Source organism: Martes martes, assembly GCF_963455335.1.
Source record: "Martes martes genome assembly, chromosome: 7".
In the NCBI taxonomy this organism is placed as follows: domain Eukaryota; kingdom Metazoa; phylum Chordata; class Mammalia; order Carnivora; family Mustelidae; genus Martes; species Martes martes.
This window is the reverse complement of record NC_137894.1, coordinates 99,476,253-99,494,161: the sequence shown is the minus strand read 5'-3', so window position 1 is coordinate 99,494,161 and position 17,909 is coordinate 99,476,253. Positions and strand designations below refer to the sequence as shown.

At 35.9% G+C, this 17,909-nt stretch overlaps 1 protein-coding gene across 3 annotated transcripts in view; it reads left to right on the top strand.

Annotated features, from left to right (window-relative positions):
* The window catches only part of DDHD1 (DDHD domain containing 1), a 95,631-nt gene extending 78,039 nt beyond the window's left edge, over positions 1-17,592 (top strand). For 2 of the 3 annotated variants that reach the window (XM_080807332.1, XM_080807331.1), the window contains 5 exons: positions 2,738-2,887; positions 4,862-5,114; positions 6,511-6,702; positions 9,158-9,241; positions 14,892-15,832. In XM_080807332.1, coding sequence (XP_080663458.1) covers positions 2,738-2,887; positions 4,862-5,114; positions 6,511-6,702; positions 9,158-9,241; positions 14,892-15,073 — 861 coding nt within the window. In that variant the 3' untranslated portion in view covers positions 15,074-15,832. Of the gene's footprint in view, positions 1-2,737; positions 2,888-4,861; positions 5,115-6,510; positions 6,703-9,157; positions 9,242-14,891 lie in introns of all 3 variants that reach the window. The other variant, XM_080807333.1, reaches the window with a different exon arrangement.
* The last annotated feature ends 317 nt before the right edge of the window (positions 17,593-17,909 follow it).

The following is a 17,909-nucleotide window of genomic DNA, read 5'->3' as shown; positions in this document are numbered from 1 at the left end:
TGCTCCTCTATGGACACGGAGGTTAGACTAGATGTCTGAAGCTCTTTTTCATGTTTGAAGTTCTTTGATGGATGTAGATCTCACTAAGGTAATCATTACCCCTAGAATAATTACTTGGTGTGTTTGTCTGTGACCTGCGTACCAATCATAAAGAAAAGTTATTAATTCCAGGGATTTAGCAATTTAACAAACATTTATGAAATGCCTGACCAAAGGATAAAGCATTTTGCTAGGCTGTGTATGTATGTACATGTGTCTATCAAATAGCAGAAGGATTTACAAAGAGAGAGAAAGAATAAGAGAAAAAAGAAAGGATTTACATAGCTTCTATCTCAACTATTTTCTTATCTTTATCCTTTCTTAATTATCTTAACCCTTTCAAAATTGATGTTTTCATCTGTGTCACTATTTCAAATGCTTTTTCCTATCATTTTAATTAACAAGTTAATTTTCTTCAGCCCTCAGACATGTTGATGTTACCCAGTCCTATAAAAACAAAAACTTCTCAGACATTCTTTAACATAAAGGTACCATTTTCAAAATAAATATTGATTCATTTGGGAAAAAAGAAGAATCACTTCAGATATGGTGAGGAGGCAGATTAAAGGTACATAAAATTGGTGCCAGGGACAAGTTAGTTACAGTATAGTTACAGTGCAGTCCAGATTGGAGGCCATGAGGAGAAGTGTTAGAGTCTGTTAGAATAACTTCTTTGATGTTGGGAAGGAGAGAATTGGGAGTGTCATGCATCAGGGTAATGGGACATATGAGAGGTGTAGGGTGACTTTAGGAGGAAGAGGTGTCACATTCTGTATACAATCCAGTGCTGCTGACCACACTAGTTTTCTAGAAGCCTTCTCCCATGGCTTCCATGTGTACTGCATTATCCTGGTTCTCCTTTTCCTTTCACTCTCCCTTTTGTAGTCTCCTTCCCCTGCTAATCAAATGTAGACATTGCTCCTATTTCCAGTTAAAGCCCTCTCTTACTCTGTGCAGTTCCTAAGCCATCTTACCCCTTCTCTGGCTTTACATGTCACTTCTGTAATGGTGACACATAGACTTGGGAGAGGACATATCCAACTCTACATCTCTTACCCTAAAATTTCGGCCCATTAGATATGTTACAGATACTTCAGACTTAATATGAGCAAAAGCAGGACTACCTAGAGTTTCCTGTTATAGTAAATGGAACCACTGTCTTCCCAGTCAGCCAGACCCAAAGCTTGTAACTTGCCTCTGACTCATTCCTCATCCCCATCTCCATTCAGTCATGTCGATTGCACCCTCTCCCCTCCCATTTCCATTTCTGAATGAACATCTTGTCCCGGCCCAGTTCAAATTATCTTTTGCCTAAGCACTTTGAGTAGTTTCCTAACTCGTCTCTGAGTCATCAGACTCTGTTTTCCAGTTCATCCACACACTACTACCAGGTTTACTAACCTCCTAAAACATAGGTCAAATCCTGTTCTTCTTTACTACCTACAAAATCAATTAAGTCCTACTTTTTTTAGTCAAATAGTCAAGGTTCCATATATTCTCATTCCAAGTTACATTTTCCTGACACACAATTTTTCAACTGTCGGTAGGAATGCAAACTGGTGCAGCCACTATGGAAGACAGTATGGAGGTTCCTCAAAACATTAAAAATATAGAAATTACCGTACAATCCAGTAATTCCACTACTGGGTGCAAACCCAAAGAATACAGAAACACTAATTTGAAAAGGTATGCACGCTATGTTTACTGCAGCATTATTTACAATAACCAAATAATGGAAGAAACGTGAATGTCCATCAATAGATGAATGGATGAAGATGTGACATATATATCTATATGTATGTAGATATATATACAGATATTTAGATAGATATACACACACACACCATGGAATATTAGCCATAAAAAAGAATGAAATCTTGCCTTTTACAGCAACATGAATGGATCTAGTGGGTATAATGCTATGTGAAATAAGTCAGTCAGAGAAAGACAAATACCATTATGATTTCACTCATTTGTGGAATTCAACAAAACAAATTGACAAAAAGACAAATAGACTCTTAAATACAGAGAACTAATTGGTAGTTGCCAGAGGAGAGATGGGGTCAGGGGCGATGGGTGAACTAGGTGAAGGGGATTAACAGGACACTTACTGTAACGAGCTCTGAGTAATGTTTAGAGTTGTTGAAACCCTATACTATAAACCTGAAACTAATAAACACTGTTAATTACACTGCAATTAAAAAAAAAAAACTATGTGGGGGGAATGCTTCTTCCTGTATAAACACCCTCAGAGTTGGAATTATTCCTTTCTTTACTCTCTTATAACAATCTTTCCCCCTCTTCATTTATTTTTTCTGCCTCCCACACAGGGTTGTAAACTCTGAGCGCAGAAGCTCTACACAGTGGTCTCCATAGACTTCACAGGAACCTAGAATATTACCACAAAACAGTAGCTCAGTGAAGCTAAGAGGGTGAAGGTCTTCCTCCTCCTTCTCATTCATTGTTTTCTATTTGAGTTAAGGAAAATGAAGGTTGCTTCAGAAAATAGATTTTTAGAATAACTAATGGTTGGCATATAATTAACAAATAATTGCGGATACCATCTGAGCTTACGAAAAGAAGACTTATATTTGAAGATAATTTTATTATTCACATTTTTACCATGTATTATGTTGTGCCCAAATTCTGCTGAAAAACCCTTCACCGGTTTTAAAATTTAAGGTAACTATCATTTTAGGTTGAGAATTTCTTCTGCATGGGATCCCCACTAGCAGTTTTCTTGGCATTGCGTGGCATCCGCCCAGGAAACACTGGAAGTCAAGACCATATTTTGCCCAGAGAAATTTGTAACCGGTTACTAAATATTTTTCATCCAACAGATCCAGTGGTGAGTTGCAGTTGTAGATGTTTTTCCTCTCAATATTAAATCATTCTTAAAGACCCTCTAAGAAATATTGCAAGGTACAACTGAACTAAGGAGAAATGAATTCATTTATCTGATTATATTTTCATAGATTCATATTTTTAAGACTTTTGTGTTTTGGTTAATTTAGGGCTCAGAAGATACCTTAGAGATGATGTATTTATGTTATAGTGTAAGAGCATAATGAAAAATATTATCTCTGGACAATTAATTCCTGGAACCAGGAGTCTTCTCGACTGTCAAGCCATTATCAGTTGTGATACCAGTAACCCAACAAGCATAAATTTTAAAACCCCACTCTAAGGTCTTCTTTCTCTAAAGCATGCTTCAATATTGAAATGTGTCTAGTAGGTCACCTGAGAAATGAAAATATTTGAATATTATGTTAAGCATGAATAAAGGAATGAAGTTATTTTAGCCTGATGGGATTATAAAATTTGAGGTTTTTCTCTTATATTTGTACTGTTAATAATTTTTTAATGTAAACACTCCAGTGATCTTGCATCCAGCTAGACCATTTAATACCAAGTAAGATTTTTAGATGAGAAAAATGCTTCCTTAAATCCTTTTGGGGACAGGGCTAGGTATAACTAAATGTAAAACAAACCATTTTAAATAGCATTCATTCTCAGAAAAATAGCTTTGTCTTCTAAAAGATCTTTAGCTAGTACCAATTAAATATAGCATTGATTAAATACAAGAGTTTTAGAAAATGTCCTATATGTTAAAGAATCAAAAACACTATATTTATGAAATAAATTTCACTTGAGTTGGAAACTAGTATTACATTAAAATACAGACTGCACAATCTTGCCCAAGTCTCTCCTGAGACTCTTCGTTATCTGTAGGATGCAGATGATAATATTTTACCTATAAGGTTGTTAGTATTAAGTAAAACATATGTGAAAACCCCCAGCTAGACATTAAGTATTTCATTAATATACATTCATTTTACTCATTGCCTTATAACTTGAACGTGAACTTGAGTTCATAGGGGAACTCTGAGTTTTCATTGTATATTCTGTTCTGGATATAATCTTTGTTATATTATAAAGGGGCGCTCCAAAGTCATTGTATTATTTTAAGTTATTTTTATTATTCATTTTACGGTTTTCCTGTGATTTTTTTAAGTAAAGTTTTCTTAACAAAGTTTATGTTAGAACTGTGCTAGGCAGTGTTTACAAACATTATCTGTTCTTCCCAACATCCTTGTGAGGTAGGAAAAGTTAATCTCCTTCCTATAGCTCAGGAAATGGTATCTCTGAGACCTTACAACTTGGCAGGTGTTACACAGTTAATAAACAACAGAGGCCAGAATGTGAACTTGGAGAATTCTAATTCTAATTGGCCAAATCCATTCATTGCCTTTTCTGCTCTATCTTCCCTTCTTCACATTAGACAAATGGTCTTGTATCAGCGTCTAATTTGTGTTATTATGTTAATCTGTTTGAAAATTTAGAGCTTACTAAGAGCTCCTAAGATTATATTATAGATTATATTTATAGATTTATAGATAAATATAAATCTATATTTATATATAGATTATAAGATTATATTATCGATTGACCCTATTTATTGTGTTCTAGTTTACTGTTTACTGCTTCAGCTTTGTTGGTGAGACTAACATAAATCTAATTGTTAGATGATATCAGAACATCATAAAATGAATGTTTCTCTAAAAAACAAATTAATGGGCACTGTTAGCTTAGACCAGTGCTAATTGGTTTTTTTTAATAATCTCATCATTAAAGATATATAATTAGACCAATTACATATTATTAACAGTAAACAAATAGGAATGCATGTTAGAAATAACAGGGTTTTTTTTTTAATTCCCTAAGGTCTGCTGAGCATGCAATAGAATAAGAATAAACAGTTTAGTAAAATCCAAACATTGTGCCTTAATGTTGTGTTTCTTTGAATTTTTTTAAATTCAAGGCTTATAGATTAGAACCGTTAATACTGAAACACTACAGCAACATTTCACCTGTCCAGATCCACTGGTATAATACTTCCAATCCTCTACCTTATGAGTATATGAAGCCAAGCTTTCTCCACCCAGCAAAAGAACCTACCTCAATTTCAGAGAATGAAGGCATTTCAACAGTACCAAGCCCTGTGACCTCACCAGTCTTGTCCCGCCGGCACTATGGGGAATCTATAACAAATATAGGCAAAGCAAGTATATTAGGTAATTTCTCATAAGTATTTCTTATTAGTAAATATAAGCGCTTTCTTAGATAGACATTAAATTTGGAGTTCTTGAAGATATTCTATGTATTATAAGATATCCAACATTTAATCCCTGTGTTTAGCATTAACTATCCTCTCACTGTTCATATTGCGAGCCAAAAGCCCTAAAGGCTCTCTAATTAAATCAAATCTTGTAGTTTTAGACTATGAGGTAGTTGGAGAGTTAAGAAAAGGTCTGGGAATCAAGGCCCTCATTTTAATCTTGGCCCTGCCACCTACTGTGAGATCTTGGGTAAGTCACATCATTTTTTTTAGAGATTTTATTTATTTATTTGAGAGAGAGACAGTGACAGAGAGAGCATGAGAGAGGAGAGGGTCAGAGGGAGAAGCAGACTCCCCGCAGAGCTGGAAGCCCAATGCGGGACTGAATCCCGATCCTCCAGGATCACAACCTGAGCCAAAGACAATTGCTTAACCAACTGAGCCACCCAGGCACCCAAGTCACATCATTTTTTTTTTTAATATTTTAATTTATTTGACAGAGTTCACAAGTAGACAGAGAGGCAGGCAGAGAGAGAGAGGAGGAAGCAGGCTCCCCGTGGAGCAGAGAGCCCGATGTGGGGGTCGATCCCAGGACCCTGAGATCATGACCTGAGCCAAAGTCAGAGGCTTTAACCCACTGAGCCACCCAGGCTCCCCAAGTCACATCATTTTTAATGGTCTGCTTCATCTGTAAAATGAGGGAATACGTGAGTTCTAAGGGTGCCCCTGCCAACCCATTCTCTGATTCATGTCTCTCAAACCGTGTCCATCCTGGGGGCAACAGGTTATTTAATTTCTCTTTAAACAATCACCAGCCACAGTGTTTGTTGTTGTAGAGCTGGAGCTCAATTATGTGCCACTTGAATTAGTCCATTGGTTCTGGGTTTTCTTAATATAAAATGCCACAAGATGGCACTATAAATAGGCTTTTCATTGACATTTCACTTTGTCATACAGATTATTTATGATAGCTTTTTGTAAAACATTCACTTAATTTCAGTAGTAAAGTATATCAGTAGTAAATATAGACCCATGTTGATGGCCTGGTTCTGTTATTAAAGTTTTTAATCTTACCAAATACTTTAATAAACAATGAACACTTGAATAAAATAGAATCTTTATTCCTTTTTTGGTAAGCTCTATTCCTACCGTTTGTACAACTCTCATTCTATTCAACACCATTTTTACTTAGAAACCAACAATATAAATTGCAGTTTTCCTATGTTCCCACCCTGGAAAAATATGACTAGGGCTTGGTTCCTCTGCCAGTTGGCTGTAACTGTGGCTGGTGTTCTTTAGCTTGGTATGTGGCGTAATTCAGCAGACTGACTGCCCTGTTTTGTGAAATGCAGGGGCCGCTAGCATTGGAAAGGGCCTTGGAGGAATGTTGTTTTCAAGATTTGGACGTTCATCTACATCACAGGCATCTGAGGCATCGAAAGACTCAATAGAAGATGAGAAGAAGCCAGTTGCCTCGCTCCCCACAACCACTGTAGCAACGCAGACCCTTCCACACAGCAGTTCTGGCTTTCTGGATTCTGCATGTTAGTTCATACTCTTTTTTCCTTATGTTTATACCATATCTCTTACAACTTGAGGGCAGAGAGGATTAAGATACTGACAGGAACAGTCAACTCTGAAATCTAAAGCATAAGTTTGCTTTTAAAGAAAAAATACTTTGATTATATTTTTAAGTATAATTCCCAGGTAAATGCAGTTTTACTCTCTGCATTGGTGAATTAATAGTTAAGAATAGTAATAATCAGGGCCTGGTGTATAACAGATTTCTTTGGAATGAGCACCCCCTGATTTTTATAAAGTAGATTTTTTTAAATATGACCTTAAAAATTCATGTAAGTGCTTCAGACCTATGCTGTGTATATTCTTAATACTTTTTAAAAGCTACTATGCTAAAGCCATCCTGCTGCTAATTCCACAGTCCCCTTCATCCAACCAAATTATAAGACTTTCAAGCTTATATTATTATATTGGACCCACTGTATGGCTTTCAGTCCTATTTCAGCTACCTAACAAAAGTAGATATTCAAGAAGTGAGGGAATGAATGGATAGTTAAGCTGGACTTATTTAATTTTTTCCAGTAGATTTCTAAGGTTTAAAATCTTGAATAGTTGTGAAACTCTTATACATTTAGTATATATTTAATTCCAAACATCTAAATTTGAACCTTATTTTTAAGTGTCCATTAAAATAAGACTAATGAGTCCTATTTTTCTATTGATTCACATAAGGAAATGTGGATTCTCAAGCTAGTTGCTTTTTGTGACTATATAGCAAGCAGAAAACTTTGCTTCCTTTCTCAATAAATGTTTAAGCAGATTTTATTTCAGATACTTGTAACCTTATTTTCTTGCTGTGTCTGCTCTCTAAATTTTCAATGGATGACCAGCATCCATTGTCATCCATAAAATGTGCTTAAAAAGGAAGCTCAGGCGTGGCAGTCCTAGAGGCTGGATCTTTCTCCACAGTCAACCCCACTACAAAAGGAATTACCCTGGGCGTTCCCAAGTTGGACATTCCAATTTGGACCAGTAGCATTTTTTTTAACCTTAATCCTATTTATGTCATATGCTTGCGTACTGAAAATTTTATAATTGTAAGCCTTTTGAACAGTGCGTAGAGAATTCCTTTTAGACTTTGATATTTGTACAGACTTCATTTTTTTAGTTTCTTACATAAGTTCCTATACTGTTGGTGATTTAAGATTTCATTTCTACTTAATATCAGGAATGTGACTATAAAAAAACAGTTCTATTGTAACATGCAGAGGTCAAAACTCTAAACTTCTGAGGAAAAATACTTTCAAAGAATTGTGTAAGATGGCAGGTATAAAGTCACAATTCCTTGTAATGTTAATGCCCCGAGAAAGGGTAATGAAGACATAAAGAGAGAATCTATAGGATCTGAGGGAAGAAAGCTGTTTTTTAGGTCTTTTTACTATTTAACATAGTAATTTCAAAATTAATGATAGAGAAACCTGTTTCTTCTTTCAGGACAACAGTTAGAGAGATGCTTAGCTATATTGCATCATTATATTTTGATAACAATACACTTTCTGTTATTCTTGCATATAAATTCTTCGTTGGTCCTAATGGTAAATTCCTTGTGAACTGTAGACTCCACCAAATTTGAGCTAATCATGACTCTTAGTTAACATATATTTATCTCTAGACATCTATGTAATTAAACTATTATGGAATTCCACCTTTTAAACCAAATTCCCTAGATTTGCCTTACTAATTCTTAGACTCGCTTCAAAAATGCACTTTTCTATATAATCCTAATTTCGACATTCCTTATGTCATACTTGCTCTATCTTGCAAATCATAAAGCCTTTCTTCCTTAAATCTTCTTTCTGGAATTTGGTCATTGTGATTAGGTGATTCTGGCTTCCTTCTTTCTGCTTACATTGATTGCCTCAGTTCTTGATAACCTTTATTCTGAAGCTATGGACTCTTTGATTCTCTTGCTTTTTGAGGGTAAGATGGACACAGACTGAATTCATGAATCAATCAGGGTTTCTGTCTTTGAAGATTATGTGTTGTTGTCTGTTGAAACCACTTTATTGTCATCAAGTTGAAGCATCTAAGATAGTTATTCTTCATTTCTTTTGAAAATTCCAGGTTTATATACAGTGGTTTTATGATTCCATTTCTTGTACTCCCCTGTGTTTTTAACATATTATGAAAAAAAAAGTTTCTTTTAGCACGTTTTGCCTCTACATTAGAACTTATATGAACTACAAATTTGGGGGATATCTGGGTGTTAACAGATTATGACATTGTATTTCAAAGTTAATTACACTTACATTTTCCATGAAAGAGCTCTTCATAAAAACCAAAGTGTGTACTTCTTTATGTATGCTAGCTTTAATCAGCATATTTGGGAATAGTATTCTAACTTTTGGCCACTACATCACTGAAGGCCCTTTGTAACCGTCAGCCAACACTTTACAGCATCTTGTGTTTTTTTTTTCACAGATTTCAGACTTCAGGAATCGTTCTTTAATCTCCCACAACTTCTTTTTCCGGAAAATGTAATGCAGAATAAAGATAATACCCTCGGTATGGTATATGTCAGGAATAGCATTCAGAATACTATGCATCAGTTCTTCTATGAGATCAGCTTGAATGTCACCATTGAAGACTATTTTATATGTACTTTCTATTCTTAAGTAGCAGGTCCTGAAACCAAAGTGTTGATTAGCCACTTAATGTGCTAAAATGATACTCTGTATGTTTCTACAAAGAAGGAAACTTATAGAGAGGGAAGAAACGCATTAGGCCATTTTCCTTCTTTATTGTCCTAAAGGCTTCAAAGAGGTTCACTGTTCTTTTCATGTAAGACATTTAGATATAAAAAGGTTTCATAGTATAAGAAATTTAATCATTCCCAGTTATTTCAGGTGTCAGTAACATCACTCCTTAGGCTGGAGGTGTGCCATAGCTGCTGGTATTTGGTTTCAACACAAATACTTAATCTTATTTAAGAGGGGTCAGGTTGCTTTTAAAAATTAATATTTTATAATGTAGGAGATATTTTCAGTCTCTTAATTTACAGCCGATTCTAAATGTATCACTAAGGATTAATCTTAGTTTAAAATCACTTTTATCATTAACTTTCATTCCTTTTTCCACAGCTCTTCTCTCTTTCCTTTATCTTTTTCGTCTTCTTCTTTTTTTAATATTGGATTTGACTTTAACAGAAAATATGTTGGAGGTTTTTCCTTTGATTTTTTACCGCATCTAATTTTACAACTTCTCTATTTAATTGCTAATATCCCATCCTTTTTTTTTTTTCTATTTTCAAAGGAAAAAAAAAAACCTCTTTCTTGATAAAAATTCCAAAACAGTATTTTAATATAACAGACTGATTTGGGGTTTTTTTGCTCCCTAGCAACAGTTTGTGTTGATGTAATTTCATGAATTTCCCTCAAGGAATGATCTTATATTAAGTGCTCTCTCTTGCCCCTGCTCATGTAAATAGTCAAATCCATGAAGAAATTATTTGACTTGTGTTTTTTGCATATTTAATTAGATGAAGGAATATTAATCCATTCATTTATCCTGCATTCAAGTAACCCTTATATCTACAATCTTAAAGCCATCCCTGCTATCTTAGGCAACTAGACCACTAATCATAACTACACCAAACTGATTCAAATGGTAATATGTGTATGGCTTCTATTTCTCTTCCTCTCCTTTTTTTCGTTTAACAATTGCTCGTTAAAGGTTTGCCATGAGCCAAGGCACCAAGCTCATCACTAGAAAAGATACCAAAATGAAACAGACTTCAATACTGCCCACAAAGATGTTAAATGCTGGAAATTAAATATTTTCTAGAGAATATTTATTCTAATACGGAGGTAGATAACTACATGAAAAATTACAGTATATGGTAGACTATGGTGAGCCACATAACAAAGATAGAGGTAAAAGACTCTATCAGTTCTAGGGAAGGAGAAAATGCCTTCACCTAGGAAAATCATAAAAGGTTTTGTGGAAGTAGGATTTGGACATGCAGAGGTGAAAAGATGTTTTGGGAGAAGAAACCACATAAGCAAAAAGCACAGGGTATAGCGAGAACCAGAAGAGAGTTGAAGGGAAGGAAAGGGTTCTAAATACTATTGGAAAAGTGTCTTTAACCAGATTGTAGGGGTGCCTGGGTGGCTCAGTGGGTTAAAGGCTCTGCCTTCAGCTCAGGTCATGATCTCAGGGTCCTGGATCAAGCCCTACATCGGGCTCTCTGCTTGGCAGGGATCCTGCTTCCCCCTCTCTCCTTGCTTGTGATATCTCTGTCAAATAAATAAAATCTTTAAAAAAAAAAAAAAACAGATTGTAAAGGGTCCAACAAATCTGGCCATCTCCTGGAGTTTTTTGTATTCAAAATTTACCCATAGAGCCTATATTTACCAGTAAAGTCCATCTGTTATCAAACATGAGGTATTTGGAGTATTTTTCAGGATAGATTAGTGTTGGGAAATTATTTTGGCAGATATGAAAACTAATTATAAAGCTCATTTTTTAAAAGATTTTATTTACTTATTTGACAGAGATCACAGGTAGGCAGAGAGGCAGGCTGAGAGGCACAGAGAGCGGGGGAAGCAGGCTCCCTGCTGAGCAGAGAGCCCGATGCGGGGCTCGATTCCAGGACCCTGAGATCAAGACCTGAGCCGAAGGCAGAGGCTTAACCCACTGAGCCACCCAGGCACCCCTATAAAGCTCATTTTAGAGTTTTTTTTTTTTTTTTCAAATGAAGGATAGTTGGAGAATATTCTTAAGTATATTTGAAATTATAACAGTTCTCAAAATGTAAATATTCCTTGAATGTCAAACACCTAACCACATGAAATGTACAGCTGCGCTGAAGCAGCACAAAAATAAGAAGGCATAATTACCAACAAGAACTCAGCATAATCTTTTTATGAAAGAATCTTTTGCCAGTCATTTGAAAACACAGTTTCCTTTACTAGTATTTTTCTTGGTGTCTGCCTGTAACCAAAAATCATGCAGTTATGACCATAATTACTACTTACAAATAAGGTAACTTTTTTTAAGATTTATTTATTTGCGAGAGACAGAGTGAGGGGGAGGGGAGAGGAAGAGGGAGATCCCAAGCCAACTCCCTACTGAGCGCAGGGGCCGATTTAGGGCTCAATCTCATGACCCTGAAATGATGACCTGAGCTGAAACCAAGAGTCGGACACTTAACTAAGTCACCCAGGTGCCCCAAGGTAACTGTTAAGTTTTTGAAAAATTCTCTCCAGGGAAGTTAAGATGTTTCCATTAAAACAGTAGAAACCTATCCAATTAGTACACATTTTAATACTAAGATGCTCTCTTTCTGTTCACACATATTTTTTTTTTAATGCTACATCCATGTGGACAAGCCTTGTGTGGAGAGTTCTCTGATGCACAGTACTGATGACACTTTACTTCCATACTTCATGAACTACAGACATTCACTTTGGGGGAAAGGAAGAGAAACAGGGCTGTATGCAAGACTCCCCAGAAAAGAAAAGAATCCACATTTTCAAGCAGTAGGAGCAAACTGCTAAGGATTGTTAAAATCTAACAGTCTTTTTCTCAGTTTTACTTCTCTTCAGTTTTTCAGGATCTCTGTCCTTTCTTTGTGGATCGAGGTATTCTAGTTCTTAAGCACTCAAAAGAGAGAAGAAAGGACAAAGTAATGATTTTATGTTTTCCTTTCTCTTTGACCTAATTCAGTGAGAGAAACTAGGAAAAAACTATGAGCTGTGTTGTGCCACCCATTTTTGATATGCTAATCATGAGAAAGTACATCCAAGCCAGTCCCATATAGATTTGGGCCTGCTTTGGCCAAGACGGCATCTCACAGCACATGAAGAATGGTACTGCCATCTAGACCCTTGCTCCCTTGGAAATTCTGAGATCTGCGTAAAAGGGAGAGAGAAGATGAGACCTGGGCCCACCTAACTCCCATCTCTCCACCTGCAGAACCAACATATGTGAAGTCAGCTGCACTAGCAGCCAGACTGCCTGTTGTAAACCTTTTAAGGAAAATGAGAGACTAAAACCAATTCATCAGGTAGAGGCCGGCTACCTTACTCCCATTTTGATGAAGACAGCCTACAGATAAATAGCAAGGGAGACAGAGTCCCTGTAGGTGATAAGAATGGCAAGGGCTATAACATGTGATAATTAAATACAGCATTTAAGTGAAATGAAAGGCAGTGTTTCACGAATGTAAAGCATTTAAGAGTAAATGTCAGGGACACGAAATCAAAGCCAAATAATACTTGCTATAACAGAAAAAATTTTCCTTTCTTTGATTCTAAAATAACAATTCTACTTAAGACTCTTAGACTAGGAAGACATTCAACAGTGGCATTTTAAAGTAGAAATTATAACTTGGTGGTCCTCGCCGATATTAATGTGTATTTTTCTCATCTCTTCTGTTTTTCCTCTTATTGCTCTTCTTTTCTTTATAACTAATTCCAGTATGACTTCTCTTCATCATGCTTGAGAATTCCAGTTTCCCTCTTTTTTCATCTTCCTGTCTGTTGTGCCAGAATGTGCCTACAAATCAAGCTCAAATGTCCCATGGAATACAAAAGATTCAGACATTACTACCCCACAGTTCCACATATAGATTTCAGCTATTTCTGATGTATTGTGGATTAGCTTATTGTAATTTAAATGAGAAAAATGGCAGTTTAAAAAAATTGTAAAAGGCCTGTGTCTATATATATATATATATATATATTTTTTTTTTAAGATTTTATTTACTTATTGGACAGACAGATCACAAGTAGGCAGAGAGGTAGGCAGAGAGAGGAGGAAACAGGCTCCCTGCTGAGCAGAGAGCCTGACGTGGGGCTCAATCCCTGGACCGTGGGATCATGACCTGAGTAGAAGGCAGAGGCTTTAACCCACTGGGCCACCCAGGCACCCCATGTGTCAATATATTTTACAAGTGTTTTCTAACCTAATTGGTATTTATGCTGCTTAAGGGTAATCTTACCTGAAAATGTATAGATAGATCCATGGATTTTCCTTATCAGAAAAGCATAGTTGAATAGAAAAGTAACAACTATATGCATTTTTAAATACCTATTTTAAAATAAGCATTAGCTAAACATTTATATCAAAGCATTCTCTTGAGTGATAGGATTTTCTATGTGCAATTATCAAATTCAGTGGAAAGCAAAACCCAACTTTTGTTCCAGCCTCCTTTATTTTTGCCACCTTTTACTTTCCACATCTTCTGGCACTGTGAACAACAATTTGAGTGTTTTTGGTTTCTAAGAGCATTCCTTCAAAATATTGTATAGCTCAATGACAGTTTTAAAGGAGTTCCTAAATTGAAGTACTGTTTTTCTAAGTGGTTTTTTTTTTTTAACCTCTAAGGACGTATTAAATGAATCCTTTGTAATTCTCTTATGGCCTTGATTTTTCTCTAACAAGTATTGCAAGAACTTTCTGTGGGTTTTAGAAAAAGACTTAATTGAATTCACTGATTTGTTTGAGGACAGCCCTGTTAAAAATGAAGTCCTTCCTCCCAAGGATCACCACTGTTCCTCCCGATCTAACTGTCCCAGCTACCCAGTGCATTCTTTATCAATCATACATTTAGTGAGCACTTGTATGTCCCTGGTGCACGTGAGGCCCTGCTGACTGCATGGAGACCAGGCAGTGTGATGGCAGCCAAGTGGGGAGTCTGGGACTGCAAAAAGTCACCACTGAGCGAGGTGATGGACCAGGCCTCCCCAGGCAAGAAGCCTTTGAGTGACCTGTGCACCCCCACAGACATTATGGCACATAAGCCTGGCCCCCAGTTTTGCAGGAGGGCTGTTTTCCTTGTTTTACAAATTAGGAACAAAAAGTAAATGAGAAGTCTAAGATTTGAGCCCAGTTTCTTTACTCCAAATATACTCTGTGATACCAAGGAAATCTTTTTGTTGTATTCTTTTATTATCCCATACTGACCTGAGTATACAGAAGAAAGGACTCCACCAAATAGAATCCTGAGCTATTGAGGCTGTTTTGGGTGTTGTGTTTTGGGGGGTTTTTTCCCTCCATAAGCTTGGAGTGGAAAGTCACTGAAGGGAAAAAAAAAGATAATTATTAAGATAATCACTTCTGTTAGCTAAATTTTTATTCTCTACTCTAGGTGAAGTCTATATAGAACATATTATAATACTTCTTCCTTTGTTTGATTTTCTTTTCTTTTTAGTGGAACTGGATCACAGAATTGATTTTGAACTCAGAGAGGGACTTGTGGAAAGCCGCTACTGGTCAGCTGTTACATCACATACTGCCTATTGGTCGTCCTTGGATGTTGCCCTCTTTCTTTTAACCTTCATGTACAAACATGAGCACGACAATAATGCAAAACCCAATTTAGATCCAATCTGAACTCTTGAAGGACATTAATGGCCCAAAACTGATTTCTTTCTGTTAAAATATGTGTGTCAAGATATGAAGATTTCAGGTTAAAGTGTGTTTCAGTTTTGTTTAGGGCAAGTAACATTTGAATTTAAAAGCACTTTATTTAAAAAACAAAAATATTTTTTCAGTCTGAAAGAAATTATTTACAGTTTTCATCATTTTAATTATGAGTCTGACAGAACCCCCTGCCGAAAAATCAAGCACGACCTGGAATTGATTTTAGGTAAACTGTAAGGTTATAAATCACAATCTAATTTCTCCCAAGTATAAAGGCATATTAATGAGTTGAATCTAATGTATTAACCAAAATATGTTGTAAATCTGAAATGGCCAACGTCCAGTGTAGTCTATGTAAAGATCACAGGTGTTATCACTGTTGTAGATTTCCATGAAAGCTTCTATTTCCACAGTTCCTTTGAAACAAGAGGATAACAGATGTCAAGTGTTTTGACTTTAACTTGCTTAGAAAAATTAATGCTAAGAAAGAAACAATGTTTGAACTACTGTATTTATAATTTATTACCTCTAACGGCTTTATTTCAGTACATGAAACATGACATTTTTAAAATGTTTCCTTTGAGCAATTTAAGAACCACCTTTGTTTTCTATAGCATTAAGTCCCTTTTTTCCTCAAAACTCCATCTTTGTACTCTTCAGATGAATATATAGACACTGTGGCATACTTTCAGTATTTTTTTCATTAAAAACTTGTGGTTTCACATAATTAACACTAGTTATTTTGAAAGAAATGAACTTTCTATTATGTCACATGTACCTCAGTGAAAGCTAAAGTTTTCTAAATTTGACACGGAGTACTCCCATCGTGGCTACATTTCATTAACTTTATTGGACAATTAGTAAACAACTTTGGAGTAGTGAGTACTACAACTATTTTAAATATATAAACATCTGTGTGCCAAACAATTAACAGATAAAAGGGATGGAGTGCCACTAACACATTTTACATGTGAAGTGTTTTAAGAAAACCCTATTGAGACACAAGGCACATAGATCAGGATTCCAAGGCACTGGGAGAGTTTTCCTCTGCTGTGATTGCCTCCACAGTGCTTTTCATCTGAGGAGCTCAAAGTGCTTTAAGGTTCAGTCATCTGTGTGGTAGCTCCTTGAGGTAAGTAAATGAGTGTTTTTCTCATGTTACATGTTAATACACTAAGGCACCAAAACATTTTAAAGTGCCTTGAATTAGATTACAGAGCAAGCAGAAGAGCTCAGATTGAGGCTAGACTATATTCTTTTATATGCTGTTCAGTGACTAGTAATTCACATGTGACTTCTTAGTAGTATGCAAACAATAATAATCACAGAAGTTACAATGCATAATTTGGAGAAGAGACTGTGAAGCCAGTATTTTACCCTACTTTTCAAATATGTTCTGAGGTTCTCACATGCAGAGGAAAGTTACTCAGAGGGGACCATCTCTACCCCAACCAACCCTCACTTCTGAGTGGCTTCTGCTAGGTTCCACTTAAGGTGCTGTCTTCGCTTATCTTACAAGGATTTTCTTAGCGGCCCAGTAATGGTTGTCAGTTGCATATCTCACCTACTCCTTTCTTTACAAACTAGTGGAATCCATAGGCTCACCTGTAGGTTTTCCTGCAGCACCATCAGTCCTCTCGTCTGTTCTGGCCCTTCACTGAATTTGCACAACAGAAAGCACCACTTCTTAGTGCTTAAAAAGATCCCAAGGCTCCATGACCAAATATGTGACTCCCCCAGAAGTGCTTGCTATAGAAGGCTTTTGATGAAATCTTAGCAAAGCTGAAGCAATCTCTTTTGAATTGAGAGATTCCTGTGAACTCAGGTCATTTTCATACCCTGTTTTATTTCATAAGTCTAATTTAGTTCTCAGGAAAATTAAACTCCTGTCTCATATGACTGTATCTTAAAGGTACTTGAGCATGTGTTGCTGTAGGTGGTGTGACACTCAAATGTCTAGGAGCTTTAAGGGATTCATTCTTAACCACCAGAATGTGAAGAGCCCTTTTTACCTGAGAAGAGTAAAGTCTATCAAACCCTTTAATTTGCTACTGAGTGAAAAAAGAAAAAAAAAAAAAAGATATACCCATAGCTATAGCATATTATCTGCTTCTCATTTTTCATGTTGAGAAAACAAAATCAAATTTAACCATATGGAGTTTATTTGAATTCTTGAAAAGAGCAACATTTAAAACCCCCTTGGCAAAGTGAGGTATTCTGGATTACTCAACAGGTGTTTTGATTTCAATTCATTATTTCATCAATAGAGATGGTGATCTTGATTTGATAGTACTCTTCTTGTTTCCATGTCTCTGCATGTTATCATGGAATGTACTTGTATATACTCAAGTAATATACAGAGTATGTGTAATTCCAGCTTGATTTAGAAGCTAAGTCCGTTACTGAGTAACATTTTGCCACTTTATTCCAGCAAGTACTAAATTGGCCAAAAAGTTCTGTTTTTGATACCATTAAAATTTTATTCTCTATTTTGTGTACATGCTATGATGATTCTTCTGAGTACTGGTTAGATCACTCAGTTTTAACCCAGTTAGGGTCCCAGGAATTATCAAAACTTAGAATAAGCAGAATGTTTTGGATTAAAACTTACCTTATTTTTACTTTGAAACGAGCTTTTGCTAAAGCCTTTTATTGGTTCATAACTTTATTTTCAGGAGTAATTATGCTTGTGTTCCAATCCATCATTACTGTATTATAGAACAGAATGTACTGGAACTATCCCTTTATATGTGAAGCAAACGGTAAGAATCTTTTACTTCTTTCTATTGAATAACATCCTCAGCCT